Source organism: Venustampulla echinocandica (assembly GCF_003357145.1).
Source record: "Venustampulla echinocandica strain BP 5553 chromosome Unknown scaffold_1, whole genome shotgun sequence".
Classification (NCBI taxonomy): Eukaryota; Fungi; Ascomycota; class Leotiomycetes; order Helotiales; family Pleuroascaceae; genus Venustampulla; species Venustampulla echinocandica.
In genome coordinates this window covers 3,550,236-3,563,021 of record NW_022474206.1, presented here as the reverse complement: position 1 = coordinate 3,563,021, position 12,786 = coordinate 3,550,236, and the positions used below count along the sequence as shown (strand labels likewise).

Genomic DNA, 12,786 nt, shown 5'->3' with positions numbered 1-12,786 from the left:
GCAACGAACAAGCGATATTACTAATTGCCCACTAATAAGAAGTCATTAAATCCAAATGTCGCTCCTAAATAGTCTGAGCCTAGTAGTAAAAGCCATTATTGTATCTCTTGCTCATCAGGAATAGTCAGGTAGTGAGATCGATCGCCCACACCACCAGGGCTAGGCACCGATATCCATCTTGTCTCTATCTAGTTGTACATATATTACATGACCCAGTGCTTCTACCTGCTCCATGTGGGAAACTTCAAATTCCAAAGTTCTTCTGTAAGTTGTATTTCGTATCATCGCTGCCCTCACTCGAAGGAAGTATCTAGCCAATACTTCGTTGCGAGCGTCCTAAAAGCTAGCCGCTAAGGCTCCGCCATCAGTCTTGCACCCTCGTACAAAATGGAGAGTACGAGGATCGAGAGAGCTCTCCCGGGGGGGGGGGGGGTGTTGAAGTAGAGTCCGCAGGTGCTATTGGCAGCGTAGAGGGAATAGGATTTTCAGGTGCAGGGGAATAGATGATATCTGTAAGCCAATGTTAGACTATCTGACGTTCTAGGAATGTGGAAGTTCTGTACTCACGGATATCATCCAACAGTTGGGTCGCATCTTATAGTTGGCTTGCTAGCACTTATTGATGATATTCTCCATCTCTAGCCTAAATGTATTCGGAAACTCTCCCTTGTTATATAGCTGTGCCACCTCTTCTTCGGGCTTGCCGTCGTATGGTTCATTTCCAGTACATAGTTCGCAGATGATAGAGCCTAGAGCGAATAGATCGTCGATGTGGACGTAACTGCTCTCGTCTTGTCCTGCGAGAGCAAGATACATCGTAACAAATACCAAGGTCTTGTTGCCCATGAATTGAACAGCTGCCGAAGCCCGTAAGAACCGTGTCTGACTCTTTAGTTATGAGGATGTTTCTTGCGTTGAGATCGCAGTGGAGGAGGCTCTTCTGATGCATATACTCGACACCCTCCACGATTTGCCTCGCCCATTTAACAGAAGGAACTTTTTCATTAGATTGAAGTACGCTTCTGAGACATCCTCTTTGATGGTATTCAAGAAGGGACCCAGAGCCCTCTGGCCCGAAGTACTTCACAATTCTTGGATGCTGCCCTACCATCATCTCATATATAGTGACTTCGAGATTGATGTCGTCTACCACTAGACCGAGAGGCCTACCCCAAGGGACCTTTTGAACGACTTCTGAAGAATATTTCCATATCATCCCGGAACGGCCACTGCCGACCTTTTTGATTTGCCATCTATCCAGAGCGCTGCCAGGGTTCAACTGCGTCAAGGGTCGATCTGCTTCTTTATTAAAGGAGAACGTGAAATGGACTTAGGCACAGACTACGAGGGGCTCGATACGATTATACGATCACGTGCCTAAGATCTTGTACTCTAATCCAATATATAATATATGTATTGTCGACACGCTCCGGTGCCTAGTAGGGCTTTAGGGGGTGACTCTTTTAATAAGCCCCTACACACGATCCTCATATCCATGAGTAAGTTCTCCAGATCCGCTGTGGTAGAGGGCCAATCCCCTAAAACTTGAAGAAAGGGGACGGCGAGGAGCAAGAGTCATCAGAACTTGTGCTGAGACTAGAGCGCTGTGGATTTGCTGGGAGGTTGTGGGAGATTATCTTCTGCTTCGTTGTATGTGAAACGCACAGCGAGAAGCTGAAGAATCCATGACCTGCTTCATTGCGGTAGAACAAGAAAAATCGATTTCGGGGCTTTGATGTCCATCCAGGGAAGGTCGATAGCCCATGGCACCGTATGTTCTTGAGGGGTTGTCCTTCAGTGCCTGCTGCTGAGAAGGTATGAGTATTTTTTATGACACCCATAGTATTGCCTTGAAGGCTGGTGTCTTGGGAGGTGTTCATCGGTGTCTCTCGAGGCACCGTAGTAGAAGTTCGTGCAGGCAGCCAAAGCCACATGATGCAGGCTGAAAGCTTCGAGATGAAGGAATCCAAGAACAGCCTGCATGAGTATTTGCAGGAGATAGAACTCGAGTGTCATCTTTCTGGTGCAGTTTGTTTGCCAAGTCAAGAAGATAGACTTCTGAAACTACTCGGGTATAGTCCGGAACAAGATGTCCATTCCCGTCATTCCGCTGTGCGAGAGGGTATCCAAGACGAGCACACATCTGGTCCAGGAATTCTCCACACCACCGCCTCGTAAAGGTGGTTTTGCTGCTGCTTTCTGGGATCCAATCAACACAGTCTATACCTATTCATAGCAAAGATAGACACCCCAGCCAGCAGCTCTAAAGGTTTTTACGAAGAGCCTCCCGTACTCCTGAATATTGTAGGTATGCCTTGGAGAGCGGTTATGAGAGATGAGAATCGAGGGACTCGCAATGTATGAGAGCTCGAGGTGTCTTTAGCACTCGGCAAGTCATTATTTTGTCGCTTTAATAGCCGATTAAAAGTCACCATCACTATCATCTTCATCTCTAGGCCTGATCATCTTGCTCATATATGGCCCTAAATCAAGTTAGCTCAAGGCATGTCTCGTAAGCATCATGTTCAACGTACCGTCAAGCCAATATCCCAGTCTTCTGTAATAGTCTCTGGTTCCAACTCCAGAGATAACACTAATTTTCGTACTTCCATGCTCATCTCTCGCAATCCGCTCAGCCTCTTCCATTAGAAGGGTGCCGTATCCTTGATGCTGGAATTTCCTAGGATCACGAGCATGTACCGGGACAGCTGATCCATAAACATGCAATTCACGGATAATGCTGGTGGGTTGACCAGTAAGTTCGGGTCTGAAGGTATGCGTTTTGGAACACTTGCGTAGACGAAGGAGACCGATGAGGATATCTTGCTTGGGATCTTCGTATGCGAGGAAAGTTTCCCATCCGCCGTTAGCCGTGTAATCTCGTCTGACGAGTTCGACCTGTGCTGGCCGGATTTTATTCTTGACTTCGTTGATACCAACCTCTCGAGTGCGGACGTCTCTACAAGTGGTCCCGAAGTCCTTCATCCTGCTTAACGCTAACTCTCGTAGGTTTCCGTTCTCTACCCCAGACGTCACCAATGGCATCGGAATGTCTCTTTGAACACGGTAAATACGAGTCCACGGAGGTACAAGCGCCAAAATCCGAGCGACTATGTCAATCAAAGCATTGGGAGTGTAGTTCTTGTAACGTCCTGTCCGCCACAACTCATACAGCCCGGTACCTCTGATGACCAGAGTTGGATATATTTTCAAGCCATCGGTCCGGAACGCTGGGTTCTCGAAATATTCTCTGAACTGATCCAAGTCTCTCTCCATACCCACATTGGGCAAATCTGGCATCATATGGCTCACCACCTTGAAACCCGCATCTTTTGAAAGGCAAAAAGTCTCGGCGACTGACGCAACGGTATGCCCTCTGTTTGTGTCTCGTGCAACGTCTTCGTAAAGAGACTGGACGCCAACTTCCAACCGCGTACATCCATATCGTAACATTGCAGACAAATGTGGCTGTAAGCAGTAATCCGGCCGCGTCTCAATAGTAATGCCAACACATTTAATGTTGCTCATTTCGCCCGCCTGCACAGCCTCGTCGACATTGTTTCCCTGGTATCCACTGAGGGCGTTATGCAATTGTGAAATAAAGCCATCTCGGTAGCTCTCGGACAATGACATGAACGTCCCTCCCATAATGATGTATTCAACTTTATCAACACTGTGACCTAAGGACTTGATTTGGTCTACCCGCCCGCGGGCTTGTTCAAATGGATCGTACCGTGCCCGAATCGCTCGCATCGATGTGGGTTCGTAGCCAGTGTAAGATTGCGTGGAATATTCGAAATCAGAATCGGGACCACCAGGACAATAGACGCAAATATTGCCAGTGTACGCAATATGCGGGCATCGATGGGGTTTGCACATAACAGCTACCACAGCTATGCCGGAAGCACTCCCTACAGGATGTTAGAGGTTGCCAGAAACCAAGCTTAATACGGTCTTACTGATTGGTTTTGCGATTAGTTTTGGCAGAATGTACTTCTTGTAATGTTCAGGGATTGCGGCAATAATGGCAGTGAGTGGCGGAATATTGCTCAGCCGGTGCTTCTTCGACATCTTCGCGCGCAAGGCATTTAGATTGACATCTTTCTTTGGCTTTGACGGGTCTTGCTGAGCCTCATGGTCTTGAACCAGGAAGCTTGCAATATCCGAGCAAGCTCTTATGAATCGTTCGTTCTCTGGAGGCAGGTTTATATCTTTTGGCTTCCTCTGCCTCTCCGATAATGTCATAACCTCAGTGGCCATCTTGACCTTGCTGGAGAATACTAAGAAGTTCGGACGTAGCTAAGCCAACTTTCGACCCTTTAATTCTGCGGACCACAAATGGCGGAGTTGTGCTGGCGATGTTACAGTTGCGTCGAGGCTCGAGATACTGTGCATGGAGGGGCACTTGCTGTGGCTCGGGTAGGTTCGCAAAATAATTTTGGGAGCTGGTACGACACCTGACGGGCGTCGGCAAATTTCGCGCAAGCTCGCTTCGTGAGCCCGAGAACCCGTGTTTCTATACGTAAATGGAAGCTTGGAAAGTAGCTCCTTGAACTTTGAAGACGTCGATAAACTTTACCACAGAACACCCATCTTTCATTCCCATTCCCTTTTATTCCCTCTCCTGGCATCAATTGTCTCCGGCAAGATGCAGGCTTTCTCAAGATGTGCTCGGCCTTTGGCGCAGACTGCTGCCCGGCGACAAAGTTATGCTACAGCGTCGGCTGCATACACTTCGACGGTAGACAATCTCCGCATCAATAAGGATACAAAAGTCATCTATCAGGGTTTTACCGGCAAGCAGGGAACGTGAGTACCAGCAAGAGGGGATTACAGGGGCATAAAGGCATTTTCTAATCGAGTTGCACCAGTTTCCACGCACAACAAGCTATCGAGTACGGTATGTTATTACAATCACAAGTACAACGAAACGGGATGGATAGGGTCTGATAAAACGATTAGGCACACAGGTTGTAGGAGGAACGAATCCAAAGAAAGCTGGACAGACACATCTTGGTTTACCCGTCTTTGGAAACGTTGCCGATGCAGTGAAGCAGTCCGGAGCTACCGCTTCTGCGATCTTTGTCCCGTACGCCATTTCCCAAAAGATGGGGTATTGGAGACAGTGTATTTGACTGACTCTTCATTAGCCCACCTCTTGCTGCTGCTGGTATTGAAGAAGCTATTGCCGCCGAAATCCCCTTGGTAGTCTGGTACGTCCTCCTTGTTTCAAAATGCGATGGTTTTTAGCTAACGATCTCAAAGCATCACCGAGGGAATCCCACAACATGGTTTGTCTATCCGAGTCTCGGTACACTGCTCAGCAACTGATACAATGCAGATATGGTTCGAATCACCGATATCTTAAAAACGCAAGGGAAGACACGTTTGGTGGGGCCCAATTGCCCGGGCATCATTGCGCCAGGGCAATGTAAGATTGGTATCATGCCAGGTTTCATCCACAAGAGAGGACGTATTGGTATTGTTTCTCGATCTGGAACTTTGACCTATGAGGCAGTCAACCAGACTACTCAAGCTGGTCTTGGCCAGTCACTAGTTGTAGGGATTGGTGGTGACCCATTTTCCGGAACCAACTTCATTGATTGCTTGAAGGTATTCCTGGAAGACGAGGAGACTGACGGTATCATCATGATCGGTGAGATTGGAGGGTCTGCCGAAGAAGATGCGGCCGAATTCCTGAAGGAGCACAACCGCGGAAACATGCCAGTCGTTAGTTTCATTGCTGGTATCTCTGCACCACCAGGACGGAGAATGGGCCACGCCGGTAAGTCAGCTAAGTCCAATGAGTTATCCGTTTGCTAAAATATAATTAGGCGCCATCGTCAGTGGTGGAAAGGGAGGAGCTGATTCTAAGATCGCAGCACTTGAAGCTGCTGGTGTTATCGTGGAGCGAAGTCCAGCTCAGCTTGGAAAGACATTGCATGCAGAGTTTGTGCGACGGGATATGATTTAAGGGGTCTTTGACTTTTTGTATTAGAGGTGGGAGCGCTGCACATGGAGTGCTATTGCATCCTGTTTTAATGTGTCCGTTGTCAAATACCTTTCCTTGATTCATGTACAGCTAGCAAGCCCTCCTAACCTGTAACTCCGACCCAATGCTCTCATCTCTCGGAGCCTAGATATACAAGATCTCGTGAAAGCAGAGATTAGCATCTTCATATACCTTACATTTGAGAAACCAATCTAAATCTAGTCGGTGTAAAGTGGTATTTCGTGGAGTGGATGAGCTTCTGGCGGTATTAACACTGTAGCCGAGCCCCCCACTGAGCCAGACCACCCCTCGAGACCCATCTGCAACATCAACTTGGACCCTCCAAAATAGCTTCCACCGCCATTGTCCCCTCTCTTTCCATCCTTATCCTCAACCTCGCCCAGAACAAAGATCAAGATGCTCTCCGGCATCCTAATCTTCAACCAAAAAGGCGAGAACCTTATATTCCGGGCATTCCGCAACGACTGCCGCCCGCGCCTCGCCGACGTTTTTCGCATCCAAGTCATCTCCAACGCGCAGGTCCGCTCCCCCATCCTCACCCTCGGCAGCACGACATTCAGTCATGTTAAACACGAAAATATCTACCTGGTGGCCATTACGAAGAGCAATGCTAACGCAGCGCTGGTGTTTGAGTTCCTATACCGGTTGATTGCTCTGGGGAAAGGGTATTTTGGGAAGTTTGATGAGGAGGCCGTGAAGAATAATTTCGTGCTAGTCTATGAGCTCCTGGATGGTTAGTTGCGAATACGTGGTAGTAGATACATAAGGACTGAATGGTTACTGATATGCTCCATAGAAGTTCTAGACTTTGGGTACCCCCAAAACACCGAAACGGATACCCTCAAGATGTATATCACAACTGAAGGCGTCAAGTCAGAACGAACGATGGAAGACTCGGCAAAGATAACGATGCAAGCAACGGGAGCCCTATCATGGCGAAAAGCAGACGTCAAGTACCGCAAGAATGAAGCATTTGTCGATGTTATTGAGGATGTGAATCTCCTGATGTCTGCAACAGGCACCGTGCTCCGCGCTGATGTCAACGGGCAAATAATCATGCGCGCATATCTTTCTGGGACACCGGAATGTAAATTTGGCCTCAATGACCGCCTCCTTCTGGACGGTGACAACCTTTCCTCTCTGCCTTCTGGCAACAGAATGGGGACCAAAGCCACTAAAGCAGCCGCTGGGAGCGTCACCCTTGAGGATTGCCAATTCCACCAATGCGTCAAGCTGGGGAAATTCGATACCGACCGCATTATATCCTTCATCCCGCCAGACGGTGAGTTCGAACTCATGCGCTACAGGGCTACCGAGAACGTGAACCTCCCATTCAAAGTCCATGCTATCGTCAACGAAGTCGGCAAGACAAAAGTCGAATACAGCATCGCCATCCGCGCCAACTACGGCAGCAAGCTCTTTGCTACTAATGTTGTTGTGCGTATCCCGACACCTCTAAATACCGCCCGCATCACGGAGCGGTGTACACAGGGGAAAGCTAAGTACGAACCGAGCGAGAACAATATCGTGTGGAAGATCCCGCGCTTCACGGGCCAGAATGAGTTCGTACTCTACGCCGAGGCGACGCTGACAAGCATGACGAATCAAAAAGCGTGGTCAAGACCTCCGCTAAGCTTAAATTTTGGCTTGTTGATGTTTACCAGTTCGGGGCTGTTGGTGCGGTATTTGAAAGTTTTTGAGAAGAGCAATTATTCTAGCGTGAAATGGGTGCGGTATATGACCAGAGCGGGGTCTTATGAGATACGGTACGTCTTCCTCTCCCTTCTAGTTATCATGAATTCTCAAAGGCCTTGGAGGATGACTTACTGATGCGGCAATATAGGTTTTAAGTTTGCCGGAATCGTTCCGCGAGGGATGGAGTTTCGGTTTCATATAGCAATGGACGGCGCATGGGATGGACTCGGTTGGCATTGCAGGCGTCATGTACCAAACATCTCGAAGTATAAGAAGGAAGAACCGAATTTAGTTCTAGGGTATATCAGAAACTAAACGTACAAGTTACTAGTAGTACATCGCACAATGCATGACAACACAGGTTCTTGCTCTTCCCTGCCATCCATATCCCATTCTACTTACTCCAATATCCCAACACCATAAATCCCAAAACATAAAGCATTCCATCACATCATAGCCTGGTCTTGCCTTGCCTTTGCTTTCCTCAAATATTTAGTACCGGGCTGCCTCGACTCCGCCCCTTTTGGCCCATCGCTGGGACCTCGATGAGAATAACCGCATGTGAATACTGCCACATTAACTCCATATCCTCCTTTTCATCCCCGGTTTCGTCTTCGTCTTCGTCTTCCCCATCTTCCTGCTGTTTTTGACCCATCCGTTTCTTAGCGGAGGAGTGGCTGGGATTTGGGTTGAGTTTTAAGTTCGCCATGGCGATCTCCCATCCATGATCTGAGGATTCGTTGAGATATATGACATTGCGTAGGAGGTGAAGTGGGTAGTGCTTGTTGATGAACTATAGTATAGTTAGTTAAGGTGTGGCCAAGCTGAAAGGGTATGTGGTTATGGCTGGAAAATATATAGGGGAGCGAGCAAAGAGTCCAATAATACTCACGCTTGAAGGGTCAACGCCGACCCTAAAGACACCGCCTTCACCACTCTTCTGGGTTGGTTTGCCCTCTCCTTTCCCCAAATTACCGCCAACAGCACCACCACCATTACCACCAACCATCCTCAACCGGTGCCACTTCATCCCGAGCCTCATTACTTCTCCCTCTTCTTCATCATCTTCATCCTCTCCCTCCTCAACATCCATATCTTCATCATTATCACGATAAATCTTACTAAACAGTCTCTCCTCTTTAACCTGCTGCCACTCGTCCCACGCCTCATCTCCTAGTATAGGCCCAACATAGGTGTTGAGGCCTAGAGTGCGGAACACGCAAAAGACGGTTGCGTCGATGCCAAGAAGGGAGTATGGCATTAAGTTTTGGGTGCTTTTGCTTGTATGCGAATAGCGATGGACGCAATATTGAGCTAAGACACCACCTGTTGAGGAAAGAGGCTTAATGTCAGCTTGACCTCTTTGTATTCTTTACGGGGGAGATGAGAATAATAATAACCTTCTGGTAAGAAATCAGGATTTTCAAGCATTCCCTTCCCTATTTTGAAAAGAGGAGATAATCTCGGGTCCGCAATAGGGTAGCGTTGCATGATCCCCCCGATGGCTTCGGTAATGTAGAGGTTGTAGGTAAGAGTTATAAGGTGCCCGCACGTAATAGGGAGGATAGAGTGAGAAGTGGTGCGTGGGAAAGCTGCCCAGGTGATGGTTGGGTTGATGGAGGAGGTGGGGAATAACGTGCTATGGGTCTTGTTTGTAACAGGATCTTTATGGGTGATGAGCTGGCCGCCACCTAGTGTAATATGTTTAGGGGGTTGTAGGTAATAGAAGGGCAAAAGACATACCTTGGTGGGCATATGGTAAACAAATAACTAGAGTAGCAAAATGTGACCCCCATTTTGGAAGTGTTTCAAACGGCGTTTGTGTGTTGCTGGATGAGCTGAAATATGCCTATGGCTCATATTTAGCTCACATGCATGCTGGATTGTTACTTGATAGGTATTTCCACTTACACTAAGCTCACACAATTCCGCTCGAACACCCCAATGTTCTTTTCTCTCTTTCCAGTTCTGGTTTCCCCCTCCATCCCAGTTACCCTTTCCTCCTGACGGTGAATTATCATTACTACTCGGTGATCCAGCCCTTGGCAGCAGGATCTGTTTGATGGTATCAATGATCCCAAGATCGCTTGGGTGGACATCTACTGAAAGCTTCTCCTTCCCTAACTTTGCGGAACTTCTCCTGCCTCTAACGCGTGTACCTCTACCGGGCTTCTCATCTCCGGATATATCTGGCGTACAGGAGCCAAGCAAGTCCTCTATCTCTACTTTTTTCTTGCCTTTCCCTTTCTCGTCTTCGGGCTCGGGAGGAAAAGTCAATTTGGACACATTGCCAGAGATGGTATCAAAGCGTAAGGTAACTGGTGATGCGGTTATAGGTGCCTTCGAAGGATCTTGTGGGGACCGGGAATTTCGAGAGGAGGAAGTAACGGGGATGTTGCCTCCGCAGCAGTAGTTGGCGAAGGAGGGATATCCTTCAATAGTTGATCGTAACTGATCGAGGAGGCGCTCAGATATTCCTTTGCTCGGGTCCGACGTGATACGACGAGGTGTCGAAGGGGAGAGTGCAGAGGGTGTAGCAACGTCCGAGTCAGGGTCGGAATCGGAATCGGAATCGGAGTCATGATGGGAGGGCGTAGATATCCTAATTGGGTGGTTGAGAGTTTGTGGCGGCGGTGGAGGAGGCATATGGGCCATTTTGAAGGCATGAAAGATGTACCGGTAATAGGTCAGAGTACTTGGTAAGACTTAAGTTCACGCTGAACAAACCAAAAGTACAATACCAATACAACACGGCACAACTAGACTACTAGATAAGAAAATTATCTTTTGCTTGGGAAGGAGTGGAAACTATATATGCTATTCTAAGAGACTTCATTCAACTGGAATTAGCTAAGCAGGTAATTAGGCAGGCCCGTTCCAGGGCTAGGAATTGTACCACCCACGCAACTTGTGGGATGGATTGATGCAGCGCTGGTCAATAATAATTTCCTGCTGAAGGAGACAAGGATGGGGCAGTGCCTCCTGCCTGGAGTACTACCAGGGGTAGTCACGTGCACGGCCTGAAATAGGTAGGCAAGTATTCTGGTTAGACCGCACTATTTCTGGCCAGGTTTGATCACTAGATCCCCATCCCATAGTCATTAAATTAAGGTTCTGAATCTGTAAGATAAGGTGTGCGCGATTGTCGCAGCCACAAGAGGGAGGGGGCTGTGAGACGAGGTGAATCCATCCTTTGGCCGACATGGGTCTGACGAGGATCATAACACCACACAGGATCTTGCTGAATCCACCCGGAAAAGTAAGACTGGACACAATTGCAATTTATCGAAGTATGCAATCTTTACCAAAGTTGAAAAATGTAGAGAAAATATTAGCGATATGATAAGTGAAACGATAGCACCCCATGGCCAATGAGATAATTGCCGAGCATCTTCCGGGAGTTAAGACACTAACTATTAGCTACTTCGTTGCGAGACATCCCCATTCTTCAAACCCCTTGCATTCCTGGCAATAGGCATTCTTATCAATGAGACAATTAATTAATTCGTAACTATATATTATGATCTCCTGAGCCGGAGAAAGCTCTCTTGTTTTGTGAATTGGAGGACAAGCGACTTCGCCATATAAGCAAGCCTCTGTTTTGCCCTCGCCTCAATGGTAACACTACCATAGCGATGCAACAATATACAAATAAGGTCTTCATTACTTTCATCGGGGTACTCGGATTTCTGTTCTGCCTGGCCATATGCATCTGGGTCCACCGTCTTTGGACTGCCCGACGATATTATCTATTGGACTTCGAGAGACTTTCGGCAGAGGCCAAGGCATTCAATGAAGAGACGACCAGAATCACAAGAAATGCGGATCAAGACGGCGGCGCGGAATGGGCGACAATACCCGCAAATATAGAAATGATATGCATGGCTAATGACTATGATGCTAGCATCAGGATCGCACTCGCTGCCTGGGATGATATCATACGTCTGGAATTGGAGGAGGACTGGGACGAATCGAACGGAGACAAAATGCTCAAGCGGCGTAGGAGGAACCACAGCCTATATGTGATCAAACTCATGAGGAATAAAGCCATCGAGGGCGTGAGATGCAGGAAAAAACTAAGCGGGCAGCTACAGAAGATAGATAGCGGAGCCATGTTGCGGTACGAGCCACTGCCTTCACTACCGCTTCCAAACTCTCTCCTTGGGGTAGAATATCATCACATACTCACAAACCACGCCAGAACGCCGGACGACAACCGGATCATGCCTGGAAGCACCATTATCGTAAGCCAACAGAAGCCCATGGCATACTAGGCACCTTAGACTGATCATAGCAGGGCAAGGAAGGTCGAGGCTCATCGGCTCCAGAATATTCCCAATCAGCTCGTAAAAACGCCGGCACTCTATCGTCCCCAGACGTGTGAATTAACTAGCACCATGGTTGGCTGTTGGGCGCTTAAGCTGGCGGGCATTTCAGGACAGAGATGCGAACCCGGGGAGGCCGGTGCAATGTGTATCGGGCAGCTGGACTGCATAGGGAGCAATATGTGGACGTGGATAGCAGAGGCATGATACGTGTACCCAGCAGTGGTTGGATTGCTATGCAGGCAGTCAGTCTTTCAATGCCTAGAGCTAGAAATTAAAGGGCTTGTTTCCAGTCGAGTCGAGTATTTTCTCCGTGTCATGGTGTTGACGTTGCGGCAGGGCGGAAATCTAGCTTGGGATTGGGATCTCGGGGTTGCACTGGGCGCCTGAGGCCGCGACGCATGCCAGGAGTCAAGATACGAGGCCGCAGGGACTCCTAATTTGGCGAGCCGAAAAGGGGCAGGGGACAATTGTCGGGCTCCGGTTCTACGACAGAGTACGAAGTACGAGTACCCAGGTCCCAGGTCCCAGGGAGGTAGGTCAGCTCCCTGCTTCGCCGGCGACACCGGCGCCTTGGGATCTTGCGCTCGGTTGGGGAGGAGACGCAGGTACAAACTAGGGACCTAGGCAGGCAGGTAGGTCCTCATATACGCCCAAGTATGTAGAGGCTTAAAATCGACGACAAACAATAATAATATCACGTGATGGATGCCGGCGCTAAGCGAGCTGCAACTGCAACTGGAGTGTCCGTGT

The 12,786-nt window shown here is 48.4% G+C and overlaps 4 protein-coding genes across 4 annotated transcripts; 2 read left to right on the top strand and 2 right to left on the bottom strand.

Annotated features, from left to right (window-relative positions):
- Positions 1–2,421: 2,421 nt before the first annotated feature.
- On the bottom strand, positions 2,422–4,260 carry BP5553_03708 (Radical SAM enzyme; the record flags this gene model as incomplete). Its single annotated transcript, XM_032012331.1, has 3 exons — positions 2,422–2,483; positions 2,535–3,911; positions 3,960–4,260. 3 exons carry the CDS (start codon positions 4,258–4,260, stop codon positions 2,422–2,424), a joined length of 1,740 nt encoding a protein of 579 aa, XP_031872024.1.
- Positions 4,261–4,648: 388 nt separating this feature from the next.
- Positions 4,649–7,863, top strand: BP5553_03707 (Uncharacterized protein; the record flags this gene model as incomplete). Its single annotated transcript, XM_032012330.1, has 10 exons — positions 4,649–4,809; positions 4,872–4,900; positions 4,963–5,089; positions 5,151–5,213; positions 5,266–5,291; positions 5,342–5,785; positions 5,835–5,949; positions 6,397–6,746; positions 6,810–7,779; positions 7,857–7,863. 10 exons carry the CDS (start codon positions 4,649–4,651, stop codon positions 7,861–7,863), a joined length of 2,292 nt encoding a protein of 763 aa, XP_031872023.1.
- Positions 7,864–8,192: 329 nt separating this feature from the next.
- Positions 8,193–10,363, bottom strand: BP5553_03706 (uncharacterized protein; the record flags this gene model as incomplete). The annotated part of the gene is made up of 5 exons (XM_032012329.1): positions 8,193–8,501; positions 8,601–9,034; positions 9,109–9,399; positions 9,452–9,557; positions 9,620–10,363. 5 exons carry the CDS (start codon positions 10,361–10,363, stop codon positions 8,193–8,195), a joined length of 1,884 nt encoding a protein of 627 aa, XP_031872022.1.
- Positions 10,364–11,343: 980 nt separating this feature from the next.
- Positions 11,344–12,092, top strand: BP5553_03705 (uncharacterized protein; the record flags this gene model as incomplete). Its single annotated transcript, XM_032012328.1, has 2 exons — positions 11,344–11,952; positions 12,006–12,092. The coding sequence occupies 2 exons, from the start codon at positions 11,344–11,346 to the stop codon at positions 12,090–12,092; spliced, it is 696 nt and encodes a 231-aa protein (XP_031872021.1).
- Between the last annotated feature and the right edge of the window lie 694 nt (positions 12,093–12,786).